We start from the raw sequence: 22,922 nt of genomic DNA on the forward strand, positions 1-22,922 counted from the left end.
CATGACAGCTTAGGATCTTATATTTCTTTCCTATTATCTGCTGCAGTGTCAAACATGGTACACATACCTACAGGGGTCTGAATAAATACCTATTGGTGAGTTGACTGCAAATTTCCCATTTATCTGTTTCACCATTAGGTTAAAGAAGGAGGAAAAAAATGGGTAAACTGCTAACACTATTCTGCTTCTCTTGAGGGGCGGGGGGAGTAAAGGAATTTAGCACTGAGTTTAAAGAGCTATTCCAAGCACTATTCAGCATTATTTCAGAGTCTACCATAAGGTTCTGTCTTATGTGGTCTGGTTAGGAAGGACCTGTATAAGTCTGCATTGTGTAAACATAATTTCTCTACCCCATGAAGTCCTTCTGCCTTTGAGTAAATTATCCATATTTTATTAAAATGAAAATTTACTAGGGCAGAATTGATATATTTGACTTAATAAAAGGTATGTGACTTCTAGAGCAATTACTTCTGACTAGTGCTTTCGTTGAAAACATTTGTATCAGGTGACAGAAATCGGTATTACATAGATGTCCCTGGGAGAAAAAGAAAAAAATCTTCCCTGTTCTAGTCAGCTTTTTTGCTGTTGTAACCAAAAGACCTGACAAGAGCAATTTTAGAGTAGAAAAAGTTCATTTGGGGCTCATGGTTTTAAAGGTCTCAGTCCACAGACAGCAAGCTCCAGTCCTCAGGGCTTGAGGTGAGGCAGAACAACAAGGCAGAAGAGTGTGGTGGAGTAAAGTGCCTCAGGATATGGGACCAGGAAGCAGAGAGAGGCTTCTCCTCTCACCAAGGACAAAATATCTACCACAAAAGCACACCCCCAATGACCCACCTCCTGTAGCCACATTCTAACTGCCTACAGTTATCACCCAATTAACCTTATCAGGAGATTAATGCACTGATTAGGCTTAGGCTCACATAACCCAATCATTTCACCTCCAAACTTTCTTGCATTGTCTCACACATGAGCTTTTAAGGACACCTCATATATAAACCATAACATCCCTAGAACAGAGGGTAGCAGTCTTAGTTGACTGTGAACGTGTTGTCTGTCCAACCCTGCCATCTACCCTGGGGTTAGTTAGCTGCCCACCTTCAACCACAATTCTACCATCAAAAACTGGGGTCCTGCAGAGTCAAGCCAGAATTGTTTTGTTTGGTTCTGTTTTGTTTGCATAACTAAATCCTAAGGGCACTTTTGTTCAGGTGCAGAAGAGATACTGAATTTTAGCAAAGCTTTTCTACCCAGTCTTTCCCTTAGTTTGTTGTTTTTTAAATAAAACTGACTCTCACTAATGAACACACACACTTGGACTACAATAGCTACCCTACTTTCCTACTTATTAGCTCACCTGGCTAGCACATGAGCTGATAAGGTCTCAGTCTCAAGTTTGGCCTTGAAGAACACTACAGCCTTGCTCTATACCAGAACCCATTTGGACCTATCATTTTGTTCTGGTTTCTTGACCAGTGACTACACCTTTAATGTTAATCTGTCATTATTCATAAAATAGGGTAAGTCAGTATGAATGGTTGAGAAATTGGAGAAGTACAACTCAAAATTCATGTCCAGCTGATGGGGAGACATAATACCTTCCTCTTCAGCAGCATCATAACCAATATGCATGGTGCTTACTCTGTACCAGGGATTTGCTTAGGACTCTATGCATTTCATTTTACCAGCCTACATTAGAAATCTTATAAAGGAGGGACAATTGTCTACATTTTTAGAGATAATAAAGCTATATTTAGAGAGAATAACTACCTTGCTTAAAGTCACACAGTTAATATATATTATATCAGAACTCAAACCCAGCAAGTCTGGCCATATAACCTGAGCTATGTCATATAATTCATATTCATCTCTTAAGAATATCAGCATAACTAGATAAGTACTTCATAATATTCTATAGTTTGAATACACAGCTTCTGATAAAAAAGATAATATCTACAAGACACAAATATCTAACAAATCTGCATGAATAGGATATGGCATTTGCTCTATAAGCAATATAAATACAAGCATTCTGAGAACCCAAATACATAGAATTAACATGACGTAGATACTTAAAGTATAAGAAATAGTCCACGAACTGAAGAAAGCTAGAGTTCACTCTCAATCCATGTGAAGGAAAGCAAGAGTAAGATGCTAGTACAGGATACGTTACCATCCGCATGTCCCAGGGCTTTGTGGGGCTGTGGGGGATACACAGAGGCTGAGCCATGACTTCTCTGAATTAACCAGCAGATCTAGGGTTAGATTATACTAAGGAAACCAGCCTCCCTCTGCTCAGGAGGTACCCGGAAGAATCTTGGAGGGAAACTAAAGACCAACACTGAGAACACATGTTGACGGGCTTGCTGGGCTTAATGAAGGAAAGCTGCAGAGATTGGCCTCATCCTGGAAATAGATAAAGGTGGCTGTGGATAAATACTATTCCTAAACTCCTCCACCTTACCATCCTGGTGTTCATTATATGTTTAAACTACATAAAAATCACACGTATGCTTCGATGTTGTTAAGAGAGATAGGAAGAGTCCTCAATTATAGCTAAAAGAGATGTCTCTGTCTTTTGCCAGAAAGTGTGTTATATCAATTAAATGGGTAAATAGGCCCTTTCCCCACCATGGGGAAGATGGGCCTCTTGTGACCCTCTATTGATTAAGATTGCTGTGGAATGTTATTTGCAATCTCATTGCATAATGGAAATCAGGAGGCAGCTGTCATGGTTTCTGAAGACAAATTGCTGGGAGCTGAGACAAATCATAGCCTCCCTCATCTCTTACTGTTTCAATTCCCAGTTAATGTGTATCTTGCAGTTTAAGTTTCTTACATCAGTTTGCTCTACTGTTTCTGTAGTCAAAATGAGTAAAAGTGGCAGGATCTGGGTGACCCTGCTTTAGGAATCGTGTCCCAGTGACCATTACACCGATCACGACTCCCGAGCGATGCATTATTTAATAAGGAACACAACTTCCAAAGGAGCGCACAATTAAAAATAGATGCATACAGCAGCTGCTGTGATTATGACCAACATGAACAGAAGTCTAACCAGGTAGGAGTCGAAAGAAAAAAGGCTGCTGTCAGACAGAATATTGTGAAATCTCGTTTTTGCTTTGCATCCTTTGACTTGCTAAGTCAGCCAGCAAGCAATTTGTATGGAGCGGTGGTTCTCAAAGCGTGGCCTGCAAAACAGCAACATCAGCATCACCTGGGAACTGTTAGAAATGCCAATTCTCAGAGCCCACCCTGGACCTACTGAATCAGAAACTCTGAAGGTGGGCTCAGCAATCTGTGTTTCAACAAGCCCCCTGGGTGATTCTGATGCATGCTAAGTTTGAGAGCCACTGAACTGGAGCCATAAGACATCCTTCAAATTTTGTCTTCTGAGGAAGTTATAACCTTTGGTTGGGGCGGGGGGCGGGGGGACCTGTGAAACAGACACCTGTACTAAAATCAAATAAAATCACTGTAATCTTTAGTTTTTCTGTAAACCCAAAACTGCTCTAAAAAAATAAGACCTATAAAATAAAATTTTAAATACTGTTATCTTTAGGGTCAATTAGTAGAAAGAACAGTACTTTCCTTATATAGATCTATTTATTTATTGACAGCTACATTGACTTGTCCTAGAAAGGTTTCTAGACAACTTAATATATATATATATATATATATATATATATATATATATATATGGCATCCAAACACAAGCAATTCTCATGAAAAGATTTCTTGCTACTTTTAAAACAAACTCATTGTTTCAGGTACCCAAAAGACAGGCATTTATCACTAAATAAGCTCTTAAAATGTCCTTTGTATTTGCTGTAGGATTTTTAGACCATTTGGGGCTACAGAAAAGAAAAAAGTAAGAAAGATTTAAATTCACCATGTTTAAATCTGTTCCACCCAGCCAGAGTCACAGAGCTTCTTTCACAGTCTGAGCACATCTCCACTACACCCATTCCAAGTTATGAAGGGCCACAGCCTGTGATGTATGCCTATGTCCCAGGAGTCTGCCCTATAGCAAGATGGTTGTGGTTATTTATTCATTAATTCAGCCCTTTCAATGGTCCAAGAAATGACCCTCTGATACCAAATTTCATTCGAGAGCTCACAGTGTTTGGATGAGGCTCTAACATTGTTAGGACTATTTTTCAAATGATAAAAGATCTTAAGAAATCAAAGGGAAGCTGGGCACAGTGGTGCACACCTATAATCCCAGTGATTTAGGAGGCTGAAGCAGGAAGTTTGCAAGTTCAAGGCCAGCCTCAGCAACTTAGCAAGGTCCTAAGCAACTGACCAAGACCTGTCTCAAAATTTAAAAATAAATAAATAAAAAGGGCTGGGGATGTAGCTCAGTGGTAACATGCCTCTGGGTTTAATCCTCAGGATGAAGAAGAAGAAGAAGAAGAAGAAGAAGAAGAAGAAGAAGAAGAAGAAGAAGGAGAAGGAGAAGGAGAAGGAGAAGGAGAAAGAAATCAAAGGGACATAACCTTTGATTGCTTCTCTATCAGGGATTTGTAAAATAAATTATGGTCTATTCATATAATTAAAAATCAAGCAGCCATTAATGTCTTATGATTCTCAATCCTGGACAAATATTAGAATCACCTGGTAATTATTTAAAATGTATAAAGGCAGGGCTCTACCCCAATTTCATTGATCTTGGACAGGGTTGAGCATCCATATTTTTTAATTTTTTTATTTGTTCTATTTGGTTATACATAATAGTAAGATGTATTTTGACAAATTATGCATACATGGAGTATAACTTCCCATTCTTGTGGTTGTACATGATGAGGAGTTTCACTGGTTGTGTGAAATATGTGAGCACAGAAAAGTTATGTCCAATTCATTCTACTGTTTTTCCTATTCCCATTCCCCCATTCCTTTCATTCCCTTTGTCTAATCCAAAGTACTTCTATTCTTCCCTCCCCACCCTACCCACTTATTGTGTGTTAGCATCCACGATATCAGAGAGAACATTCGGCTTTTGATTTTTTAAAAAGCTATCCAGGTAACACTAATGTGCTGCCAGGGTTAACAATCACTGAGCAGACCTATATTAGCCAACATGGAAATCTCTCCCACATTTATTATTAAGTAGAAAAGAAAGTTATAAGACACATAGCTATTAATAAAATCATGTGTGCATGTGTAATTTTATTAATAGATGTGTTGGGATATAGACCCCTTCTATTTTACACTATTAAATTATTTATTGCTCAAACCTTTCAAAATGAGAATGTACTTGTGTACTCTACTCATTTAAATTTTAACTTTAAAATCTATTTAGAGAGAATATGAATGCGAAGGAAAACGAGGAAGCATGTGAAAATAGAACTCCCAAAATACACCATGTTTCCTTTTTTCTCCACACTTCTTCCTCCTTCTGTTCCTTTTTCTAAAAAAAAAAAAAAGTATAAAAGAAGAATACACAAAATTCTATTTCTGTCCTATCTGCCCAAATATTATTTCCAATATTTGGGAGTAGGACAAGGGAGTGAGTGTAGGGATATGGTTGGTTCACTCATCCATTCAACATTTACTGATTTCCTGGACATGTATAAAGGAGATACACATGGATCCTGCCCAAAGTGCTTATGGTCTAATGGGGGATACACATGAGTACAGACAACTACAACAGTGAGCAGTGCATGTTAAAAAGAGGAAGTACAGGAGGCTTCTTTGTACAGGTAACAAGAAACTTAATCTAGTCGAAGAAAGTGAGAAAAGACTTCCTTGGCAAAGTTGAAGTGAACCTTTGTGGGATAAAGAGTTCAGAATGGTAATCATTAAAGAGTTTTAAGAGAGAGAGACTACCAAGTGCATGCTTTTGACAGATCTCTCTGGGCTCATTCTCATCCAATGTCACTGCTTTGGGTCACTGGAAGAGAGTATCTGATCTAAAGTAAATGAGCTCTTTTCATAGTTAAATTAGAGCTTGCTACAAAGCCAAAGGAATGACTGAAGGAGTCTATCTTTCAATTTTCTGTTATCTATTTGCCCTTAAATAAGTCTTACATGAAATGTTTACCTCCTGTTGAGTTTATTGATTGTGGTCATTTATCTGTCCATCTAACTAGATGAGCCTGGATATGGCAGATTTACCTCTTCAGAGTTTACAGTTAATAAAATCCATTGTATGGAATAAATAACTTGCAAAAACTTGGCTTTAGTGATTGCTACATTTGGTAGAGTCTCTTGAAAGAAAATATATCTTTGTTAACACAGCAAAGTAGGCAAAGACTTCCAGGGAAGTGGGATACTTCGCTGTATTTCATTTATTTCATATGAAGATCAATTTTAGCCATTTATAACCAGCGCAGTTCCACACAAGGAGAAATTATCTATCCCACCCACAAATGGATTGCTATTGAAAAGTCTCATTTGATTGCTTGGGAAGGAAAAATACATTACAGACTATCTAACCCCTATCCTTCAAGAGTAGAAAATTAACAATCCAGGTGAAGTTAACTAGAAAAACAGAAGAGGGAGAAATCTGACCCTGTCCTCTTACAACCCAATGCATCTTTGAGGACATCTTTCCTGCATTACCTGCAGCATCAATGTGCTCTTTTTAACTCAGAATGTTCATCCTTTGCCCAAAGTTAAGACATATGATTAGTGTTTTGAGGAATAGACCTGATGTAAAGGAAAGGGCTAGAAATGTCTAGAAAAAAATGGCAACAAAATGGACCTCTTTATTAAACATAAATAAATTTAATCTACGGGCTTCCCAGAAGACACCTCATTTTAAAAAAAAAAAAACTATTTTTCAAGCTACCCAAACTCTGGGAGCTAGACACCTCTTTCCTGGGCTTGCTACAATACAGGAGGCCCTGAGGGGTCACTGCCACCTTTGTATTGGGCGGAACTATTCTGCAAACTTGCTTCCACTCTCAGCACACCTGAGGGATATGGGACACTCCCACTCCTCTGAGAAAAGTAGCTCCCAGAGAGAGCAGGAAGGGGTCACAGATTCACTCACTGGGTCCTGCCATTGGAGAGGCAGATAGTTTTGATAACCTGACACACACCCTTTGATGGGGGAAGAGAGAGTGACATAAGCCTCCACCCCCCCACACCCCAACCCCCCCACCCCCACCCCAACAACCCCACCCCCACCCGCCAGGGTTAAGAACTATGGTTCTAATTGAGCATTCAGTATCCTGTAAACCTAAGCCACACAGTGTTTCTTGCTCCCAGGTAGTGTCTGATTCCCCTTGTGCATTCATCTCTGAAATTAAAGGGACCTTTTTTTTTTCTTTTTTTTTTTTTTCATTTGCTTCTGAGTTTTCTTTCTAAGAAGAAAAACAAAAAGGACAACACCAATTCCCTCTAGATCAAATGAGCCAGGCCCTCAATACTCCAGGCAGAGGTGGTGTCCATGTGGAGACTAAATGAACCTCCCCTGCTGAGGCTGGAATCTCCTTTACAAAGACGGATCATTTCATTCCATTTGATCCTGTGCAAATGAAATCCCTTCGGACTTAAACACAGATACACTAACATGCAGATGCCAGATAATACATGGATCTTTTGTAGGAGATTTGATTAGAAGAACATAGAGGGGCACAGGACAGGACAGGTTGTCACAGGAGAGACAAGACTGAAGAAAAGTAGAAGGGGATGCCTGGAGGATGCAGCCTCCTTCAGAATTCAGTTCAGACAAGTTCTGGGGTAGAGACAGACTTTTCCAAAATTGTCCAAAAAAAGAGAACTAAGACATTCAGAGGTAAGTTCTAGTTTGGGCCCAAATATTTTCTATAAAATTTTAAACAGGTTCCAGCCATGTTCTTCAAATCTAGTTCATGTTTATTGCTGAGCAGGAAAGTAAATTCACAAGAGCTCTTTTATCACCCCTGATCAAGAGGAAAACTTGATTGTTTGTATGTTCTCAGACTAAGAGACAGGAATAGTGGCAGCACATGGATTTCTGTGCATCTGTTTAGATTCTGTAAGTCTTGTGCTGCTGTTCTGCAGGGGTCATAAACTTTCCTAAAATTTCCTTTCATTCAAGTCATAGCATTTGGCTTAAAAAGATGATTATTTTTCAAAATGGAACGAATCCCAATCTCTAATGCTTTGTTAATCATTTCTTTGATAACTATACTAATATTTCATGTCAGTCCTAGCATGTGGGGTATAAACAGAAGTTATCCATATTGTAAAGTGGACCATTTTTTATCCCAAGAGCAACTATCATTATTTCATAATTAAAATCACTGTGGAATGCTAGCTGGAGGTCGTATATCAATCATCAAAGTGAATTAATGAGGCACACAATAAATTGGAATTATCTAATTCGCATTCATTTGGTTTCAGGTTCAACTGAAAGACTGGCTGAGCATCTACACCCTCTCACTGACTCACTTTTGAATGAGATCAATTTTTTGAATTCAGTAACTTGGTTAATAAACAGATTTATTTCCTGAGGGTTAAATGTGTGCACTCACCAGTGTACTGATGGTGTTAGTTATGACTTCTACCATTATCAGCGCCCCCTCCTGGCCAAATATAACCCACTCCCTATGGTCAGTCAAGAGTAGCCAGAGCAGCCTCCTGGAGTGCTGAGCAGTAGCTCAGGAGTTGGCCTAGAGCACTGACTCTGCCCAGAGGATCAATAGTAATCCTATCCCCTGGTCAGATGGAGTCCCTCCAGAATTATTCAAAACAGTAACAGAATCAGCCAGTGAGTAAGGAAAGAACAGAGCAGAAGGAAGCCAGGTCCAGCCTATGCAAAACAAAACTCCCCTCTCACCTTCAGATGGCCTGAAGTTTCCTTCAGCAGCCCAAGGAACCAAAGGTTCTGACAAAACCCTTCAACTGCATTTTCTCTTAATTAAATATACCTAACAACCTAACATGGTATTACTATTATTACAGTATTATTATCACCATCTTACAGACAAGCCGATACTGTGGTAAAAATTAATGTAAACAAGCTTTGAAAACCTCAGATAAGCTCATTATCTCTTCCACCCCACTCCTCAAATCCTTGCCTACTTTTGGCTGGACACTACAGGTAGGGGACAGATTCATAGGTATTAATGTGGGATTTGATGGCAATGGACATTAACATATAAGAAGAAGGTCAGAGAAAGGAGGAGATCGTTATTAGAGTTTTCCTCTAAGTATTTCTGAGTCATAGTCACTGAGTTAAGAACTGAAAAGGAATGCTTTGGAGCAGGCAAAGAGGAAGGTCAAATCAGCATGGGGGGAACAGTTGGGAAAATGGCTGAGCTAGACAAGACCCCACAGCAGAAAATGCCACACAGCACAGAATTGGAACCTCTGGGAAGGATCTGAGACTCTAGAGGGTGGGAGAACCCTGGAGAATCCTGGCTGGGCACCTTGCCTCCAGGAAAGGAGTCCATCAGCCCAAGAGAGATTATTGGCAAATGCTTAGCTTCCTTTGAGGGTTTCAGAAGACAGAGGATGAGGGCACCTTTGGCTGCCTATTTGATCCTGTGTCCTCTCACTACCAGGAGACTGAGCCTAATGTCCTCACTACCAGGAGACTGAGCCTAATGTCTTGCTCAAATGTCTGTGTGCTCCCTGGGGCCTGTGTGTGCCTCTCCAGTATGCCTCAGACACAGAGAGCTTCTACTCAATAGCCTCCTCATTTGAGGAAATTTCATCAAACTGAAATTGATGAAAGCTGCCTCTTAGCATTCTTTCCTCTAAACTAAGGGAATTCATATAGCGGCTGCGCAGCCTCTCAGGGGATGTTGGAGAGGATCCAGCATGAGACGTGGACCAAACTAGATGGGGCCCCCAAGATATCTTCCAAACCAGAAAGCCTTTGATTCAATCTCTTTCATCTTTTTTGTGAAGTTTTCTATCACTTTGTTCATTTTTGTCACTATGTCTGTCATCTATCCAACTTTAAATTTAATATTCATGGGAATCATTTCTCACAATAAAAAAATGAAGCCTCATTAATTCAGGTTAAGTTGGAAAAAATCAAGTCCCACTGAGTAAGAAATCAGAGTGAAAAGTATTTTCAATTTTTTAAAAATATGCCTGTTACAAAAGACTACAAAATGGATATTAATAAATAAGATGAGAAAGTTAATGAAAATGGTGAGTTACAATAACTATTTTTATAGCACTTTGTACTTTTCAAACTGTTTTTACATATAGTATTTCATATTGCCAATTTTAATCAACATATAAATTCAGTGTATAAGTAATAGATCATCAAACTTAAATCAAAGTGTCTTGATTTATCCTGTTAAATTTGAACTATTAACTCAATAAGAATTATATGTAATTATTCCAAGTCTGCATTGGAGCAGTTTGAATTAATGAGGTTCTGCTCTATTGTAGTTATAATAAGCCTGACAATTTTATGGCCATCTTATCTCCCAGAGTGTCACTCCCATCTACGCTTTAGTAATAAATACTGTTTCTTCACACAGGAACTTTTGTCACAACAGAGCATCTCACCTCAGAGAAGTCTCACCAAGTAAATTATCTCATACATACCTCAAACACCGATGAAACATGCTGTATGATCAATGTGCTAAGTATTCATTATTCTCTAAAAATGCTTGCTTTAATTAAAAATGAACCTTACTGAGGATATCATTCCAAGATAGTAAGGACCCAATATGTCACAGACCTTACCATTTTTCTCTTTATTTGGGAAAAACAGTTACGATTGATCCAATTGATTGTAAATAGTAGAATTAAAACACGTGTAGAAACCCAGACACAGAATGCCCCTTCTGAGGAACCTGGTGACACAGAAAGGGTCTACCTATAGGCATCCTCATCTTCACTTTCTTCTTTAATCTCCGCTTGGAGTCAACCATTTACAAGGATCAGAAAGACAATGCCTTTACCTACCTTAAAAAGTCTTAAAATGTTAGCAACCATGATGGACACGGAGCTTGCGGCAGCACCTATGACTCCAGAAATCTTGTCGGGCTTGGTGAAAATGGGTGGATCTCCATTAGCGCACTTCACATCAGAAGCGTCTTTTTCTATTAATGCCTGCACGAAGGTAAGTGACTGCTCCAAAGCATAGGTGTCCCTGGAGCATGTATCAAGGATCCGGACGCCCAGAGTGATATTGGAGAGGAGATCAGGGTCCTTGTTAATCTGGTCGATTGCATAAAGCATGGCCTCAAGTCTGTGGATCCCCTTTTCCTTCTTCAACTCCCCACAAGGCACCCCTCTCTCTCCCTTTGCATGTACAGGGAAGAGACCCCCCAAAATGATGTCCCCATCCACTCGTATGGAATGGGCATACTCCTGGCTATGAGTTCTTTGCATCATTGTGAGGATCCAGTAGAACTTGGCGGTCAAGAGGAAGAAACAAGGGCAAGAGGCTGATCGCTTTCCCTCGCATACCATTTTCTCCACAAGTGGTGTTGCAATCCAAGACCCAAAGTTTATTCTTGCCACAGAAGACGGGGGACCACCTGAGGCTGCACCTTCTGGAGGCTACCATCAGGTCCCATGGGGGAAAGGCTCTGTGGGTTTCAGCAAGTTGTCTTGATGTGAACGTCACAGTGAAATTCCATCAGACCCTTAAGGTTCAGTTTTACCCCATATAAAGTCAACTTGCCTGGAATGATGCAAAAATTAGAATAACATCTGAGGTTCTGATGTTGGCATGAGGTCAACGATTCACATCCTTGAAGTCAGCCCTGTAGCAGAATTATTCCTGAGGGTAGGGGGAGGGAAGAAAAGGCGTTCAGTTTAGTGGAGCTGATTTTTGTATATTTAAGCCCTGTTTAAACCAACCTCTTTTTTTTTTTTAATTTCCCCTATTCGGTAAGAAACTAATTCTTTTTGTCCCCCTGTGATTCTGAACACCTGGCCACACTGCATCTAAACAGGGAGATTGATGACGCTTTTAGAGCAAGAGAAACAGAAAAGTATCAGAAACTAGGTTGATTCTCTCAAGACAGAAAGTATTTTTATTTATCATTTTATTTCAATAAATCCTATTTCCACGCAGCTAAATACCCTGTGATGAATGGCATTATTTCTTTGCAATTTTATTTTTACTTTTTACAGCTATTTGAAGTCAGCATTTAAATTTTGTCCACAAAATCATAATGAAAGGTGGTATATTCAACAAGCCAGTCATCTTTTAATGACATTTTTTTTTAGTGTCCTAGATTTCCCAGTGGGTAAAAGTGATTATTCAATCACAAAAAAGAAAGAACCTATAAAGATATCAAAATATGTAAGTTTTATAGCTTGTGAAAATTTTAACATAGAATACCAGCTTTTTCCTGTAAGCCATCTTATCATTTTCTCATAACAAAACAAAGACTTGAAAATTAAACACAAAGGGAGGGTTATATGTGAAGATCTTCCTATTACCATTGTCAGAGTTCCCAATTAATTTGTCAGGGCATGCTTACAGTTCTGAAGTAAACACGCCTTGATCCTAGAATCACGAGGAGCACTTCAGAGCTGGAGATCAATTGAAAACCTTCTTAATTTTGTCTGACTCAGTAAGGGGAAACAGTTATTTCATCAAGACTAGAAATAACCTAGAGTGAAAAAGTCTACAGGCAAATCTATAGAAAAAGTTTATTCTAGGGCCTTTGTCCTTAAAGAATTCCAGGAAATTCTTTCAAAAGTCTTTTGAAGAGGTTTAACTGAAAATGAGAACTGACTTAACATAGGGAATGGGAGATTTGAAACGTACAGATAATTAAGGGAATAAACAGGATCAATTTATTTTGGCAGGATGGTTAATCTAATGCTCATTTCTAACCTATTTTATATATGAGTTTGAAACCTGAAATTTGGCCCATTTCCCTCTACCCTACCTAACCAACATCTGGTTGTATTTTCCATTCACTTGTTCAGGTTCCAGTTCATAAAATTTTCTTTCCATCCTCCTTGTCCCAAAAGGAAGGATGGTGCTTCCCCAGGGGACAACTGAACAGATGCCCAAATGCCTTCAGAGAAAGGCATTTTTTTTTTCATTTTCAGATTTGAAAGGGGTTCTTAGTAGGCCCGTTGAGCTGTATTTCTGAGTGTCTACCTGGAGCCTGGCCAACCAGGGCCCACTCTGCTAAGATAGTTCTATGCTGCCTGCCACAAGTATTGCTGTCTCCTGGCACATGGTAAGCTTTGGATGTCTCTACACTGCCCCCCAAAACTTAGTCCTCTTCTGATTTTTCTCACCACTCAGTTCTCCTAGCAGCCATTCTCCCTCTAAAAATCTGATTCCACAAGAACCTGGCCTCAAGTATTCCACCAAAGGAAACACTTGGAAAGTCTACTCAGCTTTCTGGATGAGACCATTTAAGGTATGGACCATATACAACCCATCAAGAGAAGTAAGACTGTGTTTTACAGTTTCACAGGGAAGATCAGTTTTATGATGGTAAAACCTCAGTAACTCTGACCACTAATTTAGAAAATGAAACCAAGTCCCCATGGCTGGAATGGTGTCCCATACATTCTTTTCTGATAGAATCAAGAATAAACAAATAAGGTGAAGGGGAACAGATAGAATCTGTTCTCCAAAGATCAGCTTTCCTTCCTTATGCCACCTCACCTCCCACCTACTCAAACACTTAAGAGAATAAGTGGTTTTCAATTATAGATGAACATATAAACAATCTATCTTCTAATCACAAAGAATCCTTACCTATGATGCAGTCCTGAAAGTAATAAATGAATTTCTTTAAAATGTATTGGTGTTTGTAATAATGTTTAGTCTCTTTAGTATCTCCTATGTCTGTTTGGAAGTTTAATTTAAGGAAAAGGTCGTGGAATGGAGAGCAATGAAGCAAGAATCTTTTGGTTTAGTGAGTGAATGCATTGAAATGAAAAACGAGAGGTTCTGTTTGGGTTATAAGTTTATTGGACAGCTCACTTGAGTTTCCTCCTCTGCAACATAGAATCAATTGCACGCAAGCTCTCTAGCACTTGATTTTCTTGCCCATAAAGGAGCATATGGTAAACACAGTTCCTGGACAGGGGACATGCTCAGTTAACTGCAGCTTTACCATTGCTAATCTGGTTTCTAATTCCTTTTCTACTAAAACTGAGCAACTTTTTGTGGTTTTGTCCAGTTGGTAAGGTTTTTGCTGAATTTTGCTTGTCATTTTAAAAATAAAATCAGAGCTACTTACAAAATGTTTGAATACTGCAGTTATTGCAGAGTCTGATACATTGCCATGAAAATCACAGACGGCTTGATAGCTAGAAGTTTTAGTTTCCCTTTTAAATTCTAAGGAAAAAAATATATATGAAAGTTCATGAAAAACCTTGTAACCGAGGTTTCACTGTACGATCTTACATTGCCCAATCTTGCTCTTATAGCACTCTTGTGAGCTTTAATCCAAACTCATCCCAGTTGGAATCAATGAATTTTAAAGAAATAATGACCTTTCTGCACTATAGACCCAAATAGCTCTGCTTCATGTTCCATGTTTGATTTTAAGTAACTGACCTTTTTCTGAGGCTGGAAGGAACTGGCCTATGCTGATGGACTTTATCAAGGGGGTTTGAAGACTGTCCTTCTGAAAATGACCTCGGAGAGGAAGGGATACTCAGCACTACCCCTGGGCCCCCAGGGAGGGGCTGTGCAACCCTGCAGGCAAGCTTACCCATGATCCCTCCTAGTCCTTCCCGTTCACCCCATTTCAATCCACTCCAAGTACACCATACATTATATATCACCAGCCCTTCCACTGATGTTCCTGTGGGCCTGGTCTCCTGGGGAGAAGACCCCCTATATGGAACTTGAGCCTGTGGCTCCCTAATGGTGTTCCAGCTGTTTCTTGAAAGACTAGTAAAGAGAGCTCAAGTGAGCCAAAGTCCTGAATTCTGCTTCTTTTTATTTTCTCTGTATCTTCTTTTCCAAAGTCTGAGATACTGACCTAAAATAGAATCCCAATGAATTTCCAAACATTGATCATTAATTCTTATATAAATGAGAAAAGAAGGCTCCAAAAGGTTTATTATAGCCCCAAGTCTAGAACTTGCAAGTTATAGCACCCTCAAAATCCTCAGGCCCCCAAGGTGGGTACTATCCTCTGAGAAATCCCCCAGTTCTGCAGAAACTGGCCATGGCAGTATGAGAAAGTGAGAGTCCTGCCCTTCTGCTGAAATATTTCAATACTGTATATATCTTCAGTGATCAGCTCTTTAAGAACAACAATGTGGGAGAATCTGGGGACATTCCAAGAGAGTGGTTTTTTAATCTCTCAAAGTGTTGAAAATAACCAGTTCTGTTTATCCAAATATCTGTACTTCAAATCTGGCTTCCTGGCCAGGTTGGTGCCAAGGGGAACAGGACCACAGCCACACACAGGGTCTATCAGGGTCAGCCTTTGTGTATTCCTCCAAGAACAATTAAGGTATGACATGGTAAAATCCTTGCTGAGAAATGTCATTAGCCAAGAATTATAATTTTTTTTCTTATAAAAAGGCCAAAGCAGTATTCCTACACTGCATGCCATTCGGCTCTTTAACAAAAAGGTTAAGCTAAATGTTGTCACCAACTCATCAAATTGCTAAACCAGAAGTTTCACTTGAAACTGCCCACACTTGCAGCTCTTTCTGGTTGTTGAAAAATGCATTACATTTCTGTACCATCTCTCAGGCTGCTACTGTGTGGATCCTTGGTGGGGACAGAGTAGGATAGGGCAGCGAGAGTTCTCCCCTGGCAACAAGGCCTGGAATTGAATCCTTGTCTGGCAGTCACTGGCTGGTGACACCGAACATGTCACTTCATTTCTGTGGTGCTTCCATTTCCTCATCTGTGAAATAAGTGAGATAAACCATACAATTTCTAAGGTGTCTTCCAGCTTCCCACTCTGAGATTCTCTTATTTAATGATAAGGGACAATGAGATTGTGCTCAAACATCAGAGCAAGGCTTATCCAAGTGAATACAATCACTGATTTTATTTGCAAGCTGAATGTCTTTTTTCCCATCAGTGAAAGGGGGCTGTGAAAGCTCCTCTAGACAAGCAGTCCCCATATTAAGAAAATCTGAGCTGCAAGAAGCTCAACTTACTAAACAGATAAATGAGAAGGTGATTATTTGCATTACAAAAGAATTCACCACAGGTTTTCTTTAAATAGCTAAATCCCATGTATTTGAAATGCATTCTGATGTAGTAGAATTCAATCTGCACCCTTATTTTTCCAATAACAACTATTGCATAAAAAGACCATATTTAAAGAAATGAGAAGCCACTTTTATAGTATACAACAGGTAAGAAGAGAGAAAGGAGTTGAGACTAATACTTATTGAATGCCTATGGTATGCCTGAAGCCTTACACATCATCTCATTTCCTTTCTAAAGTCTACCTGAGGTTGGTGTCTGAATATGAGGACCTGGAAACAGATTATATGTCTGTTTCTAAATTCTCAGGGCTGGATTCAAATGCAGTACTCACCTTTGCCTCTCTCCATGCCTGCTAGGTGCAGGAGACCCTAATGGTTATGGAGCTAACCCTACTTTGATCATTTGGGGTGTAAGTGGGATATTCGGGGTCCTAGAAGACCCTTATTCTAGTATCACTCCCCACAACTGTGTTGCATTGGGCAAGTCACTTATCCTGGTTTCTTTGTTTTAAAATGGGGAATAATTTCCGACCATCTTTCAGGCTGAGAAATCAAATGACATACTGTGTGTAAAAGTACTTTATAAAAGTGTTATAAGAATGTACAGGGATGCTATTAGTTTAGCCATCAGCCCTAGAAATAAAGTATTTTCTGGTGTATTATTACTTGAAAGATCTGAGAAGACCACTTTCCCATCACATGCATAGCCAGTCAGACATTAATGACAGTCATGTGTCAAGAATTAATCTTGGAGAGCCCATACTGAGAGCAGAGACCTCAAAGGAAAACTAGAGGAAAGGACATATAAGGAAGGTACATGGAAGTACAATATCTGATCTGGGGAAATGAAGGTCATGGGCACTTATGAGCATCCAAAGGACTATTCTTAAGGAATTAGTGATCAGGTAGCTTTTGAAGCGAAAATAGGACAATAGAAAACCTTTCTAAAGTGTAAGAAGAATGTAATGCTTCTACCACTGGGGTTTATTACACTAGAAGAGCCAGCCAATAAACCATTTCTATCTTTAGGCCTAATCCTGCCAGGAAAAGTAAGAAATCAGCCAACCCTATTCAACAACCTCCACACACTCCTCTGGGGCTTCTCCTACATCTTCCCACTTCCCCTCACCTGCTCTGCCTTTCTCAGAGCTGAATCTCTTCCCTCCCACAGTGCTGGCATGTCCCATGGTTCATGACCTCAAGACCTTGCTCTCCCATTACCTGCATACTCCCCAGGGAGTGAATTCATCAGCAGTTATCAAAACTTGAAGATGCATTCCTATTCCTCCCGATTGGAACATCTGCAGTTTTAAGATAATTCCTAGGAAAGCCATAATTCCTTTACCAATGATAGATAACCATTAACAGTAGTTATGGCAATGTAACAAACCAAAGCAAGGGAGCAATGAGTCAGGCACTTTCTCTCAGCAGTGCTCCTCAAATCACTCCAACAGCAGTACCCATAAGGTGGGTCCTGGAATGAGATAACACTATGTTCAAGTCATTGGGTGGGTTTGTCATAACTTGTCAAATCACCAAGAAGAAATTAAAATAAAACATCTTTGAGAAAAAAAATTAAAAAGAAAGGGAAAAAAAGAGAAAAATAAAGCCCAAATCTAAATTTCAAGCCAAGAGAAATCCTCTCTGGAGATGTAAACAATATTGTCCAGCTGGCTCTCTGCTCACAGCCTGTCCTGGAACAACATGGAGTAACCATTCCTACTGGGCAAATTACTTGTGTGAATCTGGTGATACCCAATCAGGTTCTATCAAGAAAACGGCAGCAGTTTTGCCAGCCAGCTTGTTCAACAGGCATGGCAGCCAGCTTTGGGCTGTGTGTGGGTTCCATCCATGCAGCATCTTCTTTTAAGACATTGAGACAGAGCAATGCTACTCCCAGACTAAAGCAAAGTTCTCCTCATGTTGGGCATTCTAACCACAGGCAGCAGGCAGCAGGAAAGAAACTTGGAAGGAAAAACATCATCACTGTCACGAGAGTGTGTGTACAGCATTCTGTGCATCATGCCCTAAAGACAATGGAACGTTCTTACACAAAGATTGGCACATGATGCTACCAATGTGAATGTCAGCTGGGTTATTTACTGCATAAATACCAATTAAATAAGCCCCAAAGCAGCTTCAACCTGCCCAGCCAAGTTTGAAAAGAGCACATCTCTCCAGACTTCTAACTTTCTTCTGCACTCATTGGAGCTTAGCTCTTTCTTTTTTCTACTCCTTTTGGATTTGGATGCTTTTAGAATTATTCAGGCAGCCATAACTTGCTAACGGGGGCATAATAGGGCAGAACTAGCTAGCACAAACCAAATAAAACAAATTGAGCCTACATAACAGTATTGAGTTGTGTTCTCAGCATTTTTTTCTTTATTCTGGGCAAACATCTCCTAGAGAGCCTCCCCTCATCGAATTGTTTCCACATCCCATATTTAAAGGTAAAAATTCTGTCTTTATCTTACAAATGGTACAACCTGTAGTTGACTCTGAAATAGGAAAATTGTATTAGAAATCATTTCCCTGATGAATAAAGCTTTTCTTTTCAAAATTATCAAACCATATATTTTCAAGAACCAGAGAATGAATATCACACAGTGATTCTGTTTCCTACAGAAATATTCCAAGATATTATTCACAAGCAAGTGACCAAGGTAAACTAAAGTGGTTTCTGTAGCCATTTGCAATTATTGACAAACAATTTTATGATGGAAAATGGAAATTATAGTCAAGTGTAATAAGCTGTTTATCCAAGATCTACCTGCTGGTGTCTCTTTTTCTCTTTTTGTTTTTCTTTCAAGCAAAATACAAGCTATCATCAGAATGCTTTTCTCCTGCTTGTAATTTTTCTTGTAAATACCACCACAAACCATATCTTCCAGTTGTGTCAATGGGCAAGATTTGTATTCAATCGTGGTAGTAGCCAAGACCCTAGTGTATTAATGGGCATTCACCAGACTCCCACACCATCAAGTCTGTGGGAAAGGATCACCCCCAATTGGCAAACAAGACATTCCCTCCCGGGGTGGGACTTCCTTGAGGAACTGAGGGTTTGGGGCTTTTGGAATCTGTGAGTGGATCTATTTTCATCACACTAGTCTGGGCGTGCAGCCACCCTCTGACCCCGGGTTGCCAGATTTGGGCCACTGGGGAAGCAATTCTTCAGGGGAACGCAGGGGTGCTGTCTTGCGCAATTGGGTGACTCGCACGCTCCTCTTTATTTCATTTGCACCAAGGAGCGTGCCAGACCAGGGGTGCGGAGGAGGGGGGACTTTGTTGATTTGTGTGTGTGTGTGTCTGTGTGTGTGTGTGTGTGTGTGTGTGATTCTATTATATTTTTCACTAACTGTATGAACCTCAAGGGATCTCTGAGCTGTTTGACAGAGCAAATGGACTTGCTCATCTGCAAAGCTGAGGGGTCTATCTCTTCTCTATTTCCGTCTCAGACAGCAGCCACTCACCCCGCCCTGGGTCCCCTCTTTCCCGCTGCATCTTCCTTTTTCTTCTCAATTCCTTGGTCCATAGAAGCCCGGTTTGGGTAGAATCTAGGGCCGAGGGGAAGTACCTGGTGTTTCTTGCCTTCCTGGTGCATCTCCGGGGCAGTCCTTGTCCCCCAGAGCGCCCGGGGACCCTGCCTCTCATAGCAACCCGGCCAGGAGCGCCTCCGCCCCCGCCCCCGCCCCCTCCACACCTGGCCGCCCCTAGCGCCCACACCCTGCGCTAGTCCATGCGAAACTCGGGCTGCTCTGGCTGTAGATCTGCCGAGGAGCTGTCGGGGCGCGTTTGCTTGTGAAACTCAAGATCCCAGAGACCTTTCCTCTTCCCCCACCCCCAACAGGGCACGGAACTCCAGTGTTTCCCCGAGAGCCATAAAACGGGGCGGGGAACTGGGGGAAACACGGAAATCCCAACCTCGCGTGGTAACTCAGAGAACGCAAACTCAAGGCAGAGCGTGCGCTGCACGGGGATGCGGGTCTCGAGGACCCCCACCGCCCAGCATCCCCAGCGACCCCCATCTTCCCTAGATCCTGGTTAGACATCCATCTAGCCCAAGCTCAGGAAGGCGGGGGGGGGGGGAGTTACCCCAACTCATCCCAGAAGCCGCCAACTTCGGAAATCCCTCGCTTTATATTGGCAAAATGAAGGTACCTCGTCATCTCGGCGGGGCAAGTCCGGATTCCGCCAGGGCAGGTCCAGGAGGTCACCCAGGGCAGACAATCTGAAGCAGAGCGATTTAAAATCCTGCCGCCGAACGCCCCATCAGAGAATCCCAGGCGCGCCTGCCCCTTTCCCGTCACCCTTCAATCTCCCATTCGCCGACTAAACTTTTGGGGGATCACATCTTCAAGCCCTAAGAGTTCCAAGCTAAGCCTCCCTCTATTCTGAACCTCTCCACTGGAATGTAATCATGGGAAGACAAGAGGGGTGGCTGCCTAGTTATTTGCAACGTAAAATCAACAGACACCCAATCAAGCTCCAATGCCCGGCCAGCCCCTCGCCCCCTGGTGCCCACTCTCCCTCTCTCCCCATTCTCGTTTCTTCGCCCACCAGTTCTCTCCCAGACTCCGGGTATGCAAGGCCATCTATTTGTGCTCAGGATGAGCAAATCACTAAAGTGATCTGAGAAGGAACGGTGCACCTGGCTGTCAGCTGAACGGTTTTGGGGAGAAAATTGTAAAGGGTAACAAAATGGGAGGGGGGGCTCCTTTTTCAGCAAGCTCCGCGTTTGAGGGAGTTGGGGGGCTGAGGGCTTTTTCTTCCTGTGGTTCTGCACTTGGCTTTCCTCTTTTCCTCTGTCTGCTGCTGGGCTTGGAGTCTTACCCTGCTCCCCGCAGAGGGCGCGGTGAGGAAGCCCGCGGGGGGCCCGCAGCTCCATGTCAGCGCCGCCGCCGCCGCCACCGCCGCGCGAGGCGAGCACCGCGGCCGCACTTGTGGCTGATCTCGGGGCTGAAGGGGCTGAGCTGGCCGAGCCGCCTCCAAGTCTCTTCCATGTGAATAACAAATACTCCCACCGGCGGCCGCGATTGGTCTGCGCCCGGCGCCTCCCGATCCTCCTCCCGCGGCCATTCACCCGGCGCGGTGCGGGGAGCCGCGGCCGGGATCGCGCCCGGGATCGCCAATCGCTTGGCGCCAACTAGTCACCTCGGGAAGCCGGAGGAGGAACCCCGAAGGGCGGGAGCCCTGGATTTCGATGTCACCGTGAAGCCCAGGCGCGGACAGAGGCAAAGATACTCGTGCATCAGTACCCCCCTCTGCGCCTCAGCCAGAAGCGACGCGGGGACTAGAAATATCAATAGTTCTTGATTTTCACAAAATCACCCCTACTTGCCCCGCCCCCATCAAAAAAGGGGGAGGGCCCAAAGATTGCGGGGAGAGGGGAGCGGGAGCCGGTAGGAGGAACGTGGCTGTGGAGGAGCGGAGCGCCTCCAACTGCCTGGCGAGCCCGGGGCCCCCACGGGAAGGAGCGGCACGACGCCGACGCGGAGCACCGCAGTCGGTCCAGCAGCGCAAAGGTCCGCCCGCCTAGCACGGCTCCGAGCAGGGTCACTTTGAAGAATACATCACAGATGACAAGTGTCCCGCCACACACTTTCTTTGTGGGGAAGCTCAAAGTAGATCCCGCAAGCTATGCGGTTTCCCGCCCCCGCAAAGTTTGCCCCCCACCGCGTTACCTTTCCGCCATTTATCCCCCCCCCGTGTCTCCCGCGACCATCTCCCCCACACCCCGTCCCCGAGTGTACCGGGACAGATTCTACTGAGCCCCTGAAGCTCGAGGTTGGACACGTATGGTCTCATTATGGGCACTGTTCAAGAAGGGGCACAGGCGGTCAAGGCGACTGTCATTTTATTGAGATGATTCTAGGAGCCACAGACGCGGCAGGAAAACTCCTGAAGAGCCCGCGCGGTGCGGGAAAACCTCGGGATTCCCTGCGCCAGTGGGAGCCCGCCGCGATTCCTGTGCACAGTCCAGCTCCCCTCCCCTCTAGTTATGGCTCAGCCACCCCCACCCGCACCCGCACGCGCGAAAGAGTGAGAGAGCCCCTTAGCTGCCCGGCGCCGGAGGACCTGCGGCCAGCCAAGCCTTGTGTTGGTGAGAAAGTTCCATCTAGAGGCGTCCGTGCGCAACTGCAGCTCCAGCCCGAGGCCTGGAGCCTGCGAAAGGGGGCAGCGAAGGGGGAAAGTGGCACAGCTGGGAGATGAGGGAGAGTGGAGACAGGCGGGAGAACAGAGCAGGACGATCCTCTTTCCCCATTGGGAATTCCTAAGCATAGTGAACTTCATAAATACCACGACAGTAACATTCATTAATTCCTGTATGTAGTTATATCCTGTTCAAACTTCTTTAATTTTCACATCAACTCTGTGAGATGATCAAAATTATTAATCCTACTCCACAGATGAAGAAGGAAAGCTAAGTTTATGGACGCGGCTAAAGAGTACTAGAGGCAGAAATCAGTTTCAAAATCCCATAGACACTTTCTCTGGCGCTGTTGCTTTTTCCAAGACCAGGATTAGCGTGTGAAGTTTCGGTTGAGAAGATAGTTGTGTTTTTCCTGGTTTCTTAAAGCTAAACCCTCACCCTGTGTCACTTAGAAAAATCTACAGGTTTCCAGCCCAGGGAAACTTCTCCCTTGGTTGGTTCCCTTTCCTACCTCCATAGGAGAAATTACCTGTGTGTAAAGTCATCTTTTATGGCCACAACCACCTGGAGGGAAGAGGGCAGGCTTAGAGAGATATATGCTCCCTGGCCCCCAAACCTTCCTGTATAAGGAATCTCAATTCTTTGGGGATATACAGTACAGTGCTGGGACAAGGAAGGTGAGAAGAGGAAAGAATCTCTAATT

At 42.5% G+C, this 22,922-nt stretch overlaps 1 protein-coding gene across 3 annotated transcripts in view; it reads right to left on the reverse strand.

Annotated features, from left to right (window-relative positions):
• The window catches only part of Grm8 (glutamate metabotropic receptor 8), a 764,371-nt gene extending 743,373 nt beyond the window's left edge, over window positions 1–20,998 (reverse strand). For 2 of the 3 annotated variants that reach the window (XM_058572136.1, XM_058572135.1), the window contains exons 1-2: window positions 20,899–20,998; window positions 10,861–11,683 (exon numbers count right to left, since the gene is read on the reverse strand). In XM_058572136.1, coding sequence (XP_058428119.1) covers window positions 10,861–11,370 — 510 coding nt within the window. In that variant the 5' untranslated portion in view covers window positions 11,371–11,683; window positions 20,899–20,998. Of the gene's footprint in view, window positions 1–10,860; window positions 11,684–20,226; window positions 20,505–20,898 lie in introns of those variants that run through there. The other variant, XM_058572137.1, reaches the window with a different exon arrangement.
• Window positions 20,999–22,922: the final 1,924 nt, after the last annotated feature.

The sequence above is a fragment of the Marmota monax genome, unplaced genomic scaffold (genome assembly GCF_021218885.2).
Source record: "Marmota monax isolate L192 unplaced genomic scaffold, Marmota_monax_Labrador192_F-V1.1 WCK01_AAM20220418_F8-fsc00027, whole genome shotgun sequence".
Lineage (NCBI taxonomy): Eukaryota > Metazoa > Chordata > Mammalia > Rodentia > Sciuridae > Marmota > Marmota monax.